The following is a 16877-nucleotide window of genomic DNA, read 5'->3' as shown; positions in this document are numbered from 1 at the left end:
CCAATTGAAACTGGACATTGAAACATTTTTAGAGAAATGCACTTCATCTGAAATAATATTAAGAAAACACTAAATTAAAAAGTTCTTATCCCCAGTGATGACGTCATGTCACCAAGGTGTGCATGGAGGGAATGGAGCTAAAGGGTGGTCCTGGGGTTTCCCAGTTCTGTGTTCATGGTCAGACAAGAAGCACCATCAAAGGCCTCTCCTTGAACTGTGCTTCCCATGACCATCTCTGAGCACTAGCCCCTCATCCCTACAATCTATTGCCTTGGCTTTGGGTCATTTAACACACACGGTTCAAAAATGTTGGACACACTCCAACATTTTTGTGTGGCTGGCTTCAGTATCACCTTCCTCTTCCTCTAAACCTGATGATGCAGTTATAATTCAACTTTTACCTTGAATACTGACAACTCACATATCTTATATACGGTCTATCTTATATAGCTGACCAAAGGCATCAGCTCTCCTTCTTAAGAGTTAATACTGACTCCAACTGGGGTGAAATTCGCCTATTGTTTTCAATCTGCTGTCTTAACCAGAAACACTGTTAGATTATCTTGAAAGTTCTGTTTTGATTACAAAATTGAAGATTACTAATTACAATAAACTTCAAGTTTGTTATCCACTATAAATAAAGGGAAAAAGTCATACTGTCATGATTGTTTACTTTTCACAGCTGATCTGATTTTGCAAAATTTTATTTAACATGTTCCTGAGCATTGTTTCCCTATGATGAATAAAACTTTGGGGCTAATAAAAAAAAAGAATAACACACTCCAATTTTCAACAGATGTATTAACAATGACTTATGATTGAGGAAGTAGGGTACCACACATCTAAAGAAAGAGGTTTAAAATATTTTATTAGAGAATATACATTGATATTGAGCAACACAATTTAAATATTATGGCATCCATATTTAGCAGGACATTATAAATGCTTATAATTTGAAGTCACTTTATTCAACAAATAAATTCCTTTTGAACAGTGGGCTGCATGATTCATAAAGTCTATTTGTTTGATAATAATAATTTACTCATCTGCTTAGTAAATATATACATTTGTTTTCTTAAAAAAAAACATGATTGTTCACCACATCACATCATAAACAAATGGATCTATAAAAATGGCATGTAGAAAATTCAGAAACACTTAAACAGCACATTCCATGGACACTGAGTCCATTTAAAAAGAGTGAAAAGTTTTAGAAGCCATTGTAGCCAGCCTGGGGGTCATATATAGCATCCATACAAAATGCTGCAGTGAATTCAAGTATAACGATTCATACACACGAGCGTGTTTACCTGACAACAGAGAGAATTCTCCCTCCTATAGCACAGAGCAAAGATCGAACTCCCAGCATGATTCAAATGAACTTTGTTACAAGGAGGGAAAAGTTGGTAAGATCAACTCAATCGACAAAATACTAAGACATGGAGAAGATGGTTGTGTACATGAACAGTGCGTAGTGGGACTGTACTTTACAAGGATCTTATTTGCTGCAACAATAGTAAGGATTATAGGAAAACCACAGCAGCTAAAATCAGCCCATCAGCTCACATTTGCTTCCTTGGCAACGCGAAAATGCCGTCTTTATATTTTTAACAGATTGAATGAGGAGATAAGACATAAAAGCTGCAGTAAGCCAGGAATGTCCTGTGGTTCATGTTTAAATGGCATCAGCTTTATTTCCTAAAGTACAGTTTTATTTTCACAGACAGAATGAACCTCCAAATTTGTTTTCCTTAGTCCCAGAAAGTCAAGTCCCTCCTTATGGCTAGTTGATTGTAAAAAATGCAGCTCCAAGACCTTTTCTTTTTTGTCTCTCCCCCTGCCACCTCTGCTGCATTTGGTGCGTAATAAAATCCCAGGCACTCTTCAATTATAATATGCCCTGATATAACATACGATACTGACCCTTCAGTGATGGACCCTCCATGATGGACCTCCCACCCTCTGATAAGGACAATGGGAAGCCAGCTTCTGGGCACACAGCATTTTGGGAGGGGAGGGGATAGGAAAAATTCTTTCTTTGAAACTTATTGCACAACATTTTCTTGCTACAAACAATTCCTCAATTTTTAAACACATCAAAAACTTTTCAATTGTATCAACGAAGATTAGCTTGTTAAGACCTCCAAAGCATTTGGTTATTCTAATGGATTAGCTACTTCATGTTGGGGCAAATGTTTATTTGCATGATGAGACATAGAGTTTTTTTTTCTCTGTTTAGCCATCCCTTTGTAATGCTGTGCTAAGCCCTGAGACCAAAGATAACCAGAAGACTGAGAAACTAAGGCTTTCCAGCCAAGCCAAATACGGGAGGTCTGATAAGAAAACCCCTGGACTCATCAGTTACTGGCTCTTCCTCGGTTCTTCCTTGGCTGAAAAGAAAAGTGAGAAGAAAAGCCTGCAGAGGATGAGAGGATGAGAGGTGGTGAGGATTTGCAGAGCCAAGTGGCCACCATGATAAGCAAGGCTGACATCTACGTGCCCTGGTCCATTGGAGGAGGAGATAGCCTGGCCGGTGCATGAGGCTCACAGCCCCTGGGCCTTTGCGTCCCATCCTGGCTTGGAATAAGTCCTTCTGTTCCCAGTTCCATTTCATCCTCCAGGATCCCACTTAGACGTCACTATTTTTGAGAAGCTTAACTGTGAGGCTGAACTGGATGCCTTCAACCAAACTCCCACAGTACCATGTGAATGCGTGTGTACTAGTCCTTACCACGCTCTGCTCTCATTGACTTGCCTGGACTCTCTACAGACCACAGGTGCCTCAGTGAATGTGACAGAATGGATAGATGAGGGGCAGATCCATGTATGCAATGGGCAGCTTCCCTTGGTGGAAGGTGACTGTTTTACAGCATGGCTTCTACCTCTGTGGATATGCTTTCAATTGAAGGACACAAAAGGAACTTCAGTGTTTACTTTTTCAGAACACAATAGGGAGAGTTGTCTTAAGCTGATCCTTGAAACATTGAGCTATTTTTTTTTTTTTTTGGCTGCTCTGGGTCTTCATTGTAGCATGTGGGGGCTCCTCTCTTGGTGAGGTGCATGGCCTCAGGGGCCCAGTGGCTTGCAGGATCTTAGTTCCCCAACGAGGGATTGAAGCTGCATACCCTGCACTGAAAGGTGGATTCTTAACCACTGGACTACCAGGGAAGTCTCTGAGCTATTTTACCTCATACTAGTTTTCCTTTTTCTCTTTACATTATCATTTTCTAAATCACTGATGTCCCAGCATTAGCAACAGTGATATGCTAGATTTGTGCCTTAGTCAGACAAATGTTAAAGAAGGAGGTCCACATGGGCGGGAAGGCTTACAGGTTCCTGAGGTGCATTCAAAAGACAGTGGGTACCAGGAAAGGGGGTTGGGTTGGAGACCATCTCCCTTGCACCCCTGGCCTTCAATAGGTCGTGAGGATCACACTCATGAACCAGGAGCTGGCTTCATTTAATGGGTGTGTGTACATGCTCAGTTGCTAGGTCATGTTTGACTCTTTGTGATCCCATGGACTATCGCCCACGAAGCTCCTCTCTTCATGGGATTTCCCAGGCAAGAATACTGGAGAGGGTTGCCATTTCCTTCTCCAGGGGATCTTCATGACCCAGGGGATCCAACTCGAATTTCCTGTGGATTCTTTACCACTGAGCTCCGTAATGGGTGTGAAAAAAAAAGTGAAAGTGCTAGTTGCTTAGTTGTTTCTATTAGCACGCTAGGCTCCTCTGTCCATGGAATTTCCCAGACAAGAATAGTGGAGTGGGTTGCTACTCCCTTCTCCAGGTATCTTCCTAACACAGGGATCTCTGTGTTAGGTCTCTCACTTTGCAGGCAGATTCTTTACTGTTTGAGCCATGTCCCCTCAAAAAACAAGGCAGATCGATGTTTAATAAATTATATTAATAGTCTTAACATACTAGACATTCTGCGTCAACATGATCAAAATTTTATCCTTCTGCAGAGTACAGATTCTTACCCCTAACAAAGGTATTGATCTGTACTAGTTTGGGCTTTCGCAAACAGTTCTTTGTGAATGGATGTCCACACTTACTTCCCTTTGGGCAGCCCTGTCACATGCTGCTCCCTATGAGGTGGTGCTCTCAGTTTTCCATCCCCCAGCACTGAAAGGATGGAGAACTCTTCTTTTTGATTTGGGCCAACACCAATCCATTCACCCTTGCCACAACTCTACAGCTGCTTCAAAAACTCAGAATACCAAAATAGACACAGACTGTGTTTGTACAAAGCAGAGTTGGGCCAAGAACCTCATCCCTGAAAGTGACTTTTCCCCCTCCCTTTAAAACAACTTTGAGATTCTGAGTCACAAGAGACCATTTGGCAGGACGATGGTGGCGGGTCCTCCGCCAAGCACAGTCTTTTGATCGACTGATTGCTCTGGGCAAACTTAGCCGTGGTGAGGTGAGCTAGCGTGTGGACTTTCCTGTCACGCCTCTTGCCTGAAGGATCCCAGAGATCTTCAGGAGGGGTCCACAGAAATGGTGAGGCTCTCGCGAGCAGCACTTGAAATTAGATCTAAGACTATGACGTGGTGCTCCCATGCTGTGGGTTTTAATTCCGGCTGAAATCTAAACAGCTCATGGGTCATGACCGGAATTTGCTATTGCATCTTGTAAACACTGCTGACGGTTCCCCAGGCCAAGTGGTGTCCAGCCCTTTTTCCTGAGATGAATTTTAGCCCCAAGCTTTGCTTCAATCGCTCTGGTCAAAATTACTTCTCTTCCTCATAACGTTGATTGTATAAACACACACACATCTTATAGTGTCTGCATCCCGTACAGTGTCTTTCATAGCGCAATGATGCTAACAAAATACTTCCTATTTGCCAAATAAGTCATCAGTGTGAGAAAGGTTACAAACACCAGCCCTGATATTCTTGTTCTGGGCTGTCTATAATCTGAAAGTCGGCTGGAAAGCCTTAGAGTAGCCCAGTGAGTCTGACTTTTAAAAATTAAAACAAAATGTTCTGGTGGGTTTATTTCCAATCCAAGGAAAATAGCATCATGATGGGTTGGGGGAGGGGTGTGGAGAAATAACTGAAACTTGGAATTTGGTGCCGAGCACTCTAAATTTACAAGTGACAGCTTCCAGGCAATGGTAAAGCACCCATCTTGTGAATTCCTTTCTAGGGAAAGAATACTTGTGTCTTGAACTGGTGATGACCAACTTCTAGAAAGTATCAACTGAATTAGGATAAGGAGCAAAGGAAACAGGAAGACTTAGTCTGTCTTTTCCTGAACGTGGGGTTTTCAGTGCTTTAAGATACTCTGTGTGTGTGCGCATGCTCTGTTGTGTCCAGCTCTTTTGTGTGACCCCACGGACTGTAGCCTGCCAGGCTCTACCATCCATGGGATCTCCCAGGCAAGAATACTAGACTGAGTTGTCATTTCCTCCTCCAGTTAAGATACTGTAAAGGTGATCTAATTTATAATTATATCATTTATTTATAAAACATTTGGGAGGGAAATGAAGACAAGGACAGAGGGCTAGCAGTTATCAGGGGATATTGTGATTTCAAATGTTTTATCCTCATGTGAGATAATTTCACCTCCATCATTTCATTTGCTTATCCATTTCACAGGTGAGGAAGATGAGGCCAAGAGAGGTTGCATGATTTGTCCAAGATCCTCGTTAGGTATTAAGTTGAGGCTTGAAATGAAGCCCAGGTTTTGTGGCTCCCAGGCCCCTGCTTACTTAATCCACACGTTCCCCTCCTATGATGGGCCAAGGGCTCAGCAAACTGGGTGCCTACACAGGTGAGCTCCAGAGAAAGGTACAGAGGCGGCTCAGCTTTTTCCAGTCATTCTCTTTACCCTGAACTCCCTTATGACTACTGTTTTTATTCTTCTCATACTCATATCACTCTATTGGTTCTCTGTGAAAATGCTTTTTTGGTAATGTGACTGTAAAATTTTGTATTTTACCATATCAAAAATGGGCAGTGGGCTTAGCTCACTGCATCTCTCACATCAGAGATGCTCCAAAAATGTAATTTTTACTCTTTAAAGCTTTATCTCTACATACTCCATCACAGTGCCTTGTAGGCAGCAAACTCATTTCATTGTCTGCAACATCGGGTTAAGTAGGTGTGGTAACACTGGAAAATGGATTGCTTATGGCTTTATACCCCAGAGACAAAAATAGCTATTTTCCTCCTTCTACATCTGATGAAGAAAGCATGTGTTTTGACTCAGGCTTTACAAGCTGAAGCAAAATTTTTGTTGCAGAGTGGCAGCTCTTGTGTGCTGAAGTTTAGGGATCAAGGTTGCGTGTGATTGGAATAAGAAAGCAGAAGGTCAGGGGAGTTGCTGGAAGTAGAGACAAAAGCAAGAAGGGGACTCCACTTTTTTATTCAATGACTCCCTGATAGGTATTTAACTACATTAAGAAAGCGTGTAGAAAATTAGCAATAATTTGTTATTTAAATATTTACAATTCTTGTTTGTTTTGCTCAAGAATATTTTATACTTAAAAAAAAAGATCTATTTTTGGTTGCACTGGGTCTCGCTGTGTGGGCTTTTCTCTAGCTGCGGGGAGTGGGGGCCAGTCTCTAGTTGCGGTACTCGGGCTTCTCATTGCGGTGACTTCTCTTGTTGCAGAGTGTGGGCTCTATGTGCCCAGGCTTCAGTAGTTGTGGCACTTGAGCTCAGCAGTACTGACTTTCTGGCTCTAGAGCGCAGACTCATTAGTTGAGGTGCATGGGCTTAGTTGCTCTGCAGCATGTGGGATCTTCCTGGACCAGGAAGGGATCGAACCCATGGCCCCTGCATTGACTGGCAGATTCTCAGCCACTGGACCACCAGTGAAGCCCCTCAACAGCTTACTCTTTAATAGCCTTCCTACTTATCAGATTGAATTTGAATATCCTTATTTTTTATTAAATCTGCTCATTCATCTCCTCAAGTATCAATGCTTCCCATGTCCCAGCTCTTTTCAACAACTGTCACCTCTGCTATGACAGAGGGCCTGGGTGGGGAGGGCACTGGGGCTAAGATGCATTCATACTGATGCTCAGCTTTTGATTAATGTACCAAGGACCCTCCTACTCTTGAGATTTCCATTAACCAAGCTGCAGAGCTGAAATGTTTTCATTAGGAAGATAATGCTGGGTTTAGCAAAAGGCAAGAGGACCAGAGTGAGGAAGAAAGATAGCTTTTTCTTTCTATTGGATAAATCAATAAGCCATTGCCACACTCAATCAAAACTATTTTTGGATGGTTTTGGTTTAAATACACTTTAATGCTTTTGTAGGACCTGCCTTTTCATGGGATTTTATCCCTCCTATAATTTCTAGGTTGGCCTGAAGCTAGCAAACCACATTACTCTGGACAAAACGGTGTTCCCTTGTGCTAGATAGCATGGAACCAGAAACACTTCCAATATGAGGGTCTCTGGGGAGGAGGCAAGGGACCAGAAAACTGAAGTGGATGGTTCTTCACCCAGAAAGCGTGACAGCAGATGCTAAGCTGATTCTTCAAAATGAGAACAAAGGCTTGCACTTCTCAGCAAAATCCAGGCAGAAGAGAAGGCATCGCTCTTTGGCTGTCAGGAAAGCACCAGGCAGGTAATAAATTTGTCTACAATGACTTAAGTGGATTGATGAAACAGAAGTGGGATCAGATTTTCTGAAGAGAAGCAAGGGGACCAGACCAAGGTCCTCTAAGGCCACCGGTGCTCTAAGGGAACAGGCTGGGGGTTCCCAAGAGGCAGAAGCAGCAGCCTCTGAGATTGGACACTATATAGTCACTGAGGGTTTAGGCAGTGAGGGCGGGAGGTGGTCTTTGGGTTGGAATTAAAAGGCCTGTGAGGAGAGAATGACTGTATACATCCTCAGAGCCAATCAAATCAGTGTTTCTTGCTTTCCTCTACTCTTGTGAGACAAGAGAGGAAAGGCTATCTGAAGGCTGGTTGGCACCAGTTTTCCAAGCTAATCTTGATATAGGGCAGACGTCATTAAAATAGCATTAACTCAGCCACTGCTGGGAATGGGGGCCTATGGTAACCACAGTCTCCTACATGCGGCTTCTCAGTGACCCAACTCCCAGGACCAAAGCATTCTGCCTTTGGTTCATTTTCTATTTTTTGGCCACACTGCAGGGCTTGCAGGATCTTAGTTCCCTGACCAAGGATTGAACCTGAGCCCTTGGCAGTTAAAAGGCCAAGTCTTAACCACTGGACCACCAGGGAGTTCCCTGGCTTTGGTTCTTGATCCAATCCTGCTCTGTCTCACCCTTTCTCAGGGTCTAGAGTCTGTCCCATTCATTGATGGCTCTGAGGGTGATTCCGTGTTTGCATGTGGGTCTGGAAACAAACAGCCTGGGATTCCCCACTGCTGGGCTCTGCATTCTGATTACATTCCTGCTGCAAATTTTCAGAAGCCTTTTGTTATGAACTATTACCTGGACTTTCCTGGTGGATTATCTGGTGTTCCTCAGCACCTGTGGTCCTGGCCTCCCAGCTCCCAGCCCCTGCCTCTTACTAGTGCTTGGATTAGTGGTCCCTGGCTTCTCTATGCTTCCTTTCTCCTGGCCTGCTTAGGAGAGCCTGTCTTCAGAGATGACACCTAGGTGCTGAGGACTGCTGTACACACATGGAACTATATGACAGTTCCTGCTTTCCCAGAGTTTCCATCTAGCTGAGAACATGGAACCAATAAAGGTAGGGTGTAAAGCACATTTTACAGTGAAAAAGGAGTTATAGATTTTAAAAAGCAACGGAAAGATCACAATACCATGCACAAGTGTGTTTGTCACTCGGTCATGTCTGACTCTTTGGGACCCCATGGATTGTAGCCCATCAGGCTCCTCTGTCCATGGGATTCTCTGGGCAAGAATACTGGAGTGGGTTACCATTTCCTCCTCCAGGGGATCTTCCTGACCCAGGGATTGAACCTGGGTCTCCCACATTGTAGGCAGATTCTTTACCGTCTGAGCCACCAGGGAAGCCCCCGAAGTGCACAAGTAGTTGCCAAATACCTGTGATAGATAACTGCTGTAGGATCGTGGAGAGGGTCTTTGGGAAGGACTGCATTTGAACTTCTGATTTGGGAAAAGAATTATGGATACATTTTTATGTGAAGAAAGAAGACAGTGGGGAGGGAAGTGCTATGGGCTGGATTGTTTCCCCCCTAAATTTTGTATGCTGAAATCCTAATTCCTAGTACCCTAGAATGTGACTGTATTTGGAGGTATGGTCTTAAGAGATGTACCTTCAGTTAAATGAGGTCATTGGCATGGGCTCTGATCCAATAGGACTGGTGTCCTTCTAAGAGGAGGAAGCTAGGGCACAGACGTCCAGAGAGAAGGCTGTGTGCAGATACAAGGAGGAGCTGGCTACCTGTAAGTCAAGGAGAGAAGCTTCAGAAGAACCAACTCGGCCGACACTTTGATTTTGAACTTCCAGCCTCTAGACTTGGAGAGAGTAAATTTCTGCTGTTTAAGTCACTCAGTGTGTGGTCCTTTGTTATGACGGCCCTAGCAAATGGAGGGATTACAAATGCTAAGAGCTGCGTCAGCAAAAGCGGGCAGGAAGGAGAGGATCTTTTTCTTACAGTAAGAAGGCTCCTGGTGAATATGATGAAAGAAGAAAAAGAATCCGGGAACACAGTCCAGGAATGGGCGGGCTGGGGGGATAAAGATGGGGATAGGAGCATCAGGAATGAAGGAACACCTTGCATCCAGTTGAGTTCTACCTACAGTATCACTCCAGTATTCTTGCCTGGAGAATCCCTCGGACAGAGGAGCCTGGTGGGCTACCATCCAATGGGCTGCAAAGAGTCGGACACAACTGAAGTGACTTGGCACAGCATAGCATCCCTTCTGGGGGAATAACCACTGCCTCATGCTGACATGAAACCAAGTTTACTTTATGGCATTAATCAAGGCCCTGGAGACCCTAAGAGGGAAAGGAAAAGGGGAAGAAACAACAAAATCCAGAGACAAATGATGAAGAAGAGGAAGAGAAGGGGGCATTGTAGGGTCTGTAAAGACTTCTGAACATCAGAGAGGGGGATGCAGCAGCTGGTAAAAGAAGAGACACACGTCTGGGGAGGGGGGAGGGGCAGAGCAAATACCACTCCTGACTCTTTTCTGAGATGTGACTGCACATGGTGCTTGTAGCTTTCCTTTGGAACTAATAGTATAAGAAGACAAAGACAGCAATCCTGCCAGAGGGTAAGGGTCCTCCTTGGGGAGGCTTCCTCTGTGCTCTCAGACTGGGGGCCTCTCCTGCCCTGGACTCACGGGAAGGTGGTGGTCTGCCGTGGGAGAGATGCAGCAGCTGAGGGAAGCACCAGCTTGCCAGCACTGTACCCCATCGGAACTGGCACCCTCTGGAGTTAGGGCACCCACCCCAACATCATCATAGGTTTTACAAGAGGTGGAGGGTGGAATGATGCAGAGAGAGGAAGTGATGAGGAAGGACAGGGGAAGCAAAGAAGGGAGACGGTGAAGATAGACAGGGCTGGGAGGAGGGAGAGGAAGCTGCCAAGCGGGAGCAGTGTCTGCCCAGTCCTCCATTCTATGCCTGCCGCTGGCAGTGTTATTTACAACTGACAGGTCTCCAAGCTCCCAGGTCCTTCCCCATCGGGTCTGCCCCCCGCCGCATCCCATCCCTATCTCTGCTAAGTCTCATCTCTTAGTGCCATGCACACCCTGTCCTGGACCAAGGGAACTGCACACCTTGTTTCCAGCTGGGACTGTCTTTCTCCCCCCACTGCCTATCAGAGGGGATGGGGAGGAGACCCCTCCCACAAAGCCCCAGCTCAGAAAAATAGAGCTCTGTTATCCCAGGGGAGGGCTAAATATGTTTCCATAGTAACACCATTTTGAGTCCAGTTAGGTCATTTCAGACTTAAACAAAAAGGAAGAGAGGAAAAGGAGGAGGGGTAGGGGGGAGGGGAAGAGAAGGGGAGGTGGGGGGAGGAGAAGGAGGAGAGCTCCTGTTGGTAACTTGTTGTTCAGTCGTTCAGTCATGTCCCACTCTTTGAGACCCCATGGACTGCAGCATGCCAGGCTTCACTATCCATCACCAACTCCTGGAGCTTGCTCAAACTCATGTCCATTGAGTCAGTGATGCCATCCAGCCATCTCATCCTCTGTTGCCCCCTTCTGCTCTTGCCCTCAATCTTTCCCAGCATTAGGGTCTTTTCCAATGAGTCAGCTCTTCACATCAAGGGGCCAAAGTATTGGAGCTTCAGCTTCAGCATCAGTCCTTCCAATGAATATGCAGGGTCTATTTCCTTTAGGATTGACTGGTTTGACCTCCTTGCCTGTCCAGCACCTCCTCTGGACCCCAGGTCCTGGTGAGCTCCAGTAGTGGACCCCTAATTGCCTGGGTACTTGCGCTGTGGTCAGGAGGCCTCCCCATGGAGCCCGGTGAGGACCTCCCTACAGCAGCCTCCAGCAGTCCGGGAGGAACTTCACATTGGCCTTGGTCAAGTGGCTGTGGTTGGCTGTTGCTGCTCTCAGAGTCGGCCAGACTGTGCTGGGATATTTTTCCAATGAGGGGAAGAGCTAGAAAGACCCATGTGGATGGCTCTGGGCTTCTGCTGAACTGCTGGCTCTGCAGAATACAGCAGTAGGAGTGGAGATTGAAAATCACAATGACATACTGGAGTGTATCTTTTGGGTGGGCAGGTCATACTGGAGCAGGCTCCAGCCCTGAACATGAACGCTGTCACTTTACTTAACAATTCGTACAGTTTGGAGATGCTGATATAATCAAGTGTAGATGTGGTTATTGAACATTAAAAAAAAAAAAAAACCAACTTGCTGTTGAACAACCAAATCCAGTGCTTAGCATTGTTTGTACTACGCTGTAAACAAGTGATGGCAGAGATCAAGGATAGAAAACTATGGCCCATGTTATTTTGCTTTTCTTGGTACAGGCTGTGGACTAAGAATGGTTTGTACATGTTTAGAGAGTCTCCCTTCCCTACAAAAAATTTCAAACAAAAAAGAATGTGTGAGAGAGACAGTATGGCCCACAATGCCGAAATTATTTACTATCTAGCCATTTGCCGAAAATGTTGGCCAAACCCAGGTGTATATTAAATAGATTTTTATTTTTTGCTTTTGGTTCATCTGAGAACATCCTCCCCCACCCCCATTTATAACAATGCCTCTTGGAAAAATGCAACAGATGAGTTTGGAACACACCCAGATCACAAGCTGGGGACTGTCTGTGCCTTTCTGTATTTTTTTTTTTCTTCTTGTGCCAAATGCAGCGCCTGGTACAGGAGAAGAAGTGAACAACTTGCTCATGGTGATGATCAGGGTGTATACAACTCTCAGGCTCACAGGAAAATGAACATTCCCAAAACTCTCTCTGGGACTTTTGCGTTCCTGACGTCCTTAAGATGTCAGTCACTTCTGTCTTTGCCTGACAGGTGACCCCGTTGAGCAAGCCAAGAGCCCCTCCTGCCCAGCTTATTTCCTTAGCTCTGCTGCTGCCTATCTAGGGAGAATGAGCAGAATAACTTCTGCTTGTCTTTTAGCCGATTAGAGAAGCCTAGACAAATATGCACTCAGCCCCTAGAACAATCTCGATCGGCCCAGCCACCAGCAGAGATACAGCGGGAGAGAAGGTACAAACAGAGCTGAAAATACAGCTCAGAGGTGAGTAAGTGAAATGTGAATGTCAGGGTCTTGAGAAACGCAGTGGACCTTAGGGATATTGAAGGCATCTTGGAAAAAGAAGTCAGAGACTGGATTTGAAGATATTCAAAGAAATCCTTCAGCTTAACCTCATCCCTCCCTTTGGCTCTTCTTATGCTAATAAAGATTATTCCTTCTTTCTCTTCCTACCTCACGGGGTAGGACTTGAGATACGCAAATGTACTTCGGACTCGTATGAAATATATAAACAGAAGAAAATATTAAGTTTCTGTTGGGACGGTCTGTAGTTTCTTTTCTATCACATCAGAATGTGTGTGCATGCTGTGTCACTTCAATTGTATCCAAGTCTTTGTGACCCCATGGACCATAGCCCGCCAGATCCCTCTGTCCATGGAATTCTCCAGGCAAGAATACTGGAATGGGTTGCCATGCCCTTCTCCCTTCCGGACCCAGGGATCAAACCAGTGTCTCCTGCATTGCAGGCGGATTCTTTACTGCTGAGCCACTGCGGAAGTCCATCACATCAGAATGCAGTTACTGTTTTCAAGTTTTCTAATAGATCAGAGCCTTCATTTCTGCCCCCCCTCCACCAAATATAGTACAAATTTGTTCTCAGAATTTATACCTAATTAAATATGGACTCTTCATAGTTTCGCAATAATCATTTCTAGCTCATGACATGCCACGTTGACTATGCTATGAAGGGCAAGTAATGTAGTGACTCCTGAGCCACAGGTAGAGGAAAGACACTTGTTTTGTCTTTGGAAATGAATCAGCAACAGCTTTAGGGAAGTTTCTTGTTGAGCAGTTGCAGCAACGCATTACCGAACAGCTTTGAGCAATGTCCAAGGTAAGTCTTCCTCCTCCTCCAAAGCCCTCTTCCAATGCCATGACCTTCCTTCGAGGTAGAAGACTCAGTAGTTCATGCTGCAGTAGCCAAGACATGATCTTTTCCTGTACAGAGCAGACAAGATCCATCCACAGCCCCAGTGACACTGAGGTCTGGATAGGAGGGAAAGAGGTAATGCTGACAGGATTGCTGGCAAGATCCGGCATCCTCTGCTCAAATCTCAGCTTGCTCTTGACAGCCTGGCCCCATCACAGTCATCTGCACTCGCTCATCTTGCAGGGACTTGGAGGGCCAGAGGCCCCCACTGCTGCCCTTGCTTTTGGAAGATGATGGACCCCACAGCAGCCTGGGCTCAGCCCTGCTCCACAGCACAGTTTGCAGACAGGGAGCAGATGTCAACAGTGTTCCAACCGGAGCTCCACCAGAGCTGTGTGCAGCTAGCTTGATGGTTAAAAGTCCTAGTAGTGCAAAAAGAAATCAGAGTAACAAATGAGCACACCTTGGATGCCACCATATTTACCACTGCTGCCTTCTTTTTCAGTCTCCCTGGTTTTGCTTGCAGAGTTTACCTTCCATGCGCTTGGGCTTCCTTCTCCCTTCACTGACGAGCAGAGCTCTCTCCTTAATTAAGTGAACAAGTACTCATACACAGAGGCAGCGTCTCTTTTGGCAGGACAATCTGAGCAGAAACAGCCCCCAAAGCAAGTGAGAATGTTTGTCAAGCTGTGATTAAGTAGCCGTGATTAAAGAGTGAATAATTACCTGCCCAAGCAAAGGGTTCCTAACATGTTCTGACTCCCAGGCCATAATCATGAAACTTATGGGGCCAGAAGGTCTGTGTGATGATTCATTTTGCAGGGTGGGGGTAACCAAGATGCTCAGGACTTAAAAGTTTTCATTTGTGAAATCCAGAAGCAAGATGATGCCATCTAAGAAGTAGCTATAGTTACCAACTGAGTCTTCATTTTCAAAGATTGCCCAGGTCTCTGGATACTTGAAGACTAGCTTTCTGAACCATTTCCTCCTGGTGACAGACATGAAATTCACATGTTTGACATACTCTCTGGACTCTATAATTCCTGGTGAAGTATCTCTAATTCCTTCTCTCTCTCCAATTCAAAAAAATTATTTTTGGAGTACAGGTGAAAGAAAGTGATATTGTATTTATTTTTTATTTATTTTAAAAAAGGGCTATTCTTCCCTAAAGTGTGCTGATGAACTGTGGCTGGTCGTCAATAACTTCAACACACTGCACAATGAGTTTTGTATCCACAAATGTGTTTGCTGTTCTAAGCCAAGGAAGCCTCTTCTGCCTTCTCTTACATGTCCATCTTCACCCAGTTTGATATAATTTGTCCTTCAAGCAAAGCCTCAGTAACATTCCAGGTCACAATACCCTACAAAAGTGGTGCAGTTTGATAGTTAGAATTGTAGGTGCCAAATCCTTACAATTATGACCTGCTCTTGGGTTTGGCTAGGCTGGAAAATTGGCGGCATGTTTACTGAGATTAATTGGAAGCAAATCCCAAAGAAACAAAACATTCAAAAGTTTGAGTATAGTGGCTTCCCTGGTGGTTCAGTGGTAAAGAATCCATCTGCCAGTGCAGGAGACACAGATTCCATCTATGATCCAGGAAGATCTCCTGGAGGAGGAAATGGCAACTCACTCCAGTATTCTTGTCTGGGAAATCCCATGGACAAAGGAGCCTAGTAGGCTAGTCCATGGGGTCGCAAAGAGTCATATATGACGTAGCAACTGAACAATAACAATGACAAAAATGGTTTAGTGTCATCAGCATATCCAACTCCAGTTTGGGGGCTTTGACTTTTACTACTTAGGAGGCTGAGGTGTTGGTGGAAAACATGTAGACATTAGGGTTTGGAAGACCCAGGATCAAATCATGGTTCCTCCTTGGCCTTGGGTGAATCATTCATCACATTTAACTATCAAATTTCTTGGCTCTCAAGTAAGAACAGTAGAACTGCTATGACATTTAGAGACTATGGATGTGAAATGTTCTGCCAATGCTTGGCACATAGTAACACCTAAGAAGAAAACCTTAAGAAAATATTTATTTACCCAAATAACACTGTCCACTGTGGAGGGACCAATCCAAGCAGCTGGCAAGAGCATTAGAAGCCTTTTGGAGAGTGTTAGCAGACCCCAAGTGATTACAGGCAGAAGCAGTGTTGGCTGAGACCTCCCTTATGGGAGGTAAAATGAAGAAAGCGTAACAAGTAAACTTTTCTGAAATCCTTGCAAAGGTCTGGGGAAATTCCTGAATAAGGAGATTCAAGGTCTCTCTTAATGCATGCGATTTGAATTGCAGAAGAAACTCAAGTTTCACCTATCCCATAATGTCAAGTTGATTTTTTGCTGATGTTCAGACAATCCCAAAAGCAACTGCTTTTTATAACACATTAGAGAAGATATTTTGATCACTGTTACTCTGGGTACATTCTCCAAACTCCAAATAGAAGCAGTAAACATGTGAGTATAAATATGATGATCATTTGTTTAACTGTGACAATTTTAGAGAGTTTTTGGCATGCTCCAAGGTACAGAGATTTTTGTGGATGAGTAAAAAAATAACTCATGTATTGTTTATCCCGCTTTGACTAAGTCTTGGGTGACATTATCAATTTTTCATAAAACTGGTGTGTTTCTACCTAATGTCAAGGCATAGGAAAGGAAAAAAATGTTAAAGTTTGCCTCCCTGGAGGGCCTGGGGATGGAGAAGCTTGTAGCAGACAATTATTTATGGATAGTTTTACATGAATACAATTGTCATGGATTTTATCTGATGACTGGAAGGTTTTCAAATTGTTGTCTTTGATTAGAAGTGGCATTAAAGCGAGTTCTCTGGTGATCCTAAGCTTTTTAGTATTTAAAATTTAAATTTGTCTCTAGAGGTATTTAAAGACCAGCTCAAACATGGAGTCATATTCTGGTGAAGAAAAACTGTTACCCTTCTTTTCATGGGGTTGTTCTTCCTTTAAGGGTGAGCCTGGTATAAGTAGTTTTAAAAATTCAGATCCTAAAAGAAGTTATTCTCAACAATGAAACTGAAGCAAGGTTTATGTAGTCAAGTCTTTCTCGCGTGCCTCCATGCACAATATGACACCCACATCTGGAAGAGCCATCGCAAGATGTGCAAACAGACCAGAAGAGTCTAGAAATCCCCAAGCATCTACTGCCAGAGTCCAAGTTACAAGCAAAAGGCAGAGTGTCTAACTTCTAACTGGGCAACAATGAGGTACTTTCCAGAAAGGACTGAGAAAGCAGTAACATTCTATGTCAAAACACAACCAACAACCAAACTCCAACCAATGTGCAAACATAGCTTCCATGGTAGTATGCAAACAAATTAGCCTTTTAGAAGGA

General features: G+C 44.2%; 1 protein-coding gene across 1 annotated transcript in view; it reads right to left on the bottom strand.

The window, feature by feature from the left end:
* Window positions 1–851: 851 nt before the first annotated feature.
* ADRA1A (adrenoceptor alpha 1A) overlaps window positions 852–16877 on the bottom strand; it is a 118277-nt gene continuing 102251 nt past the window's right edge. The window contains exon 5 of the mRNA XM_061163852.1: window positions 852–13950. Within this exon, the coding sequence (XP_061019835.1) occupies window positions 13942–13950 (9 nt within the window). The 3' untranslated portion in view covers window positions 852–13941. The remainder of the gene's footprint in view (window positions 13951–16877) is intronic.

The sequence above is a fragment of the Dama dama genome, chromosome 16 (assembly GCF_033118175.1).
Source record: "Dama dama isolate Ldn47 chromosome 16, ASM3311817v1, whole genome shotgun sequence".
NCBI lineage: Eukaryota > Metazoa > Chordata > Mammalia > Artiodactyla > Cervidae > Dama > Dama dama.
Note: the sequence above shows the minus strand (reverse complement) of the source record. Positions and strands in the feature narration are given on the sequence as shown.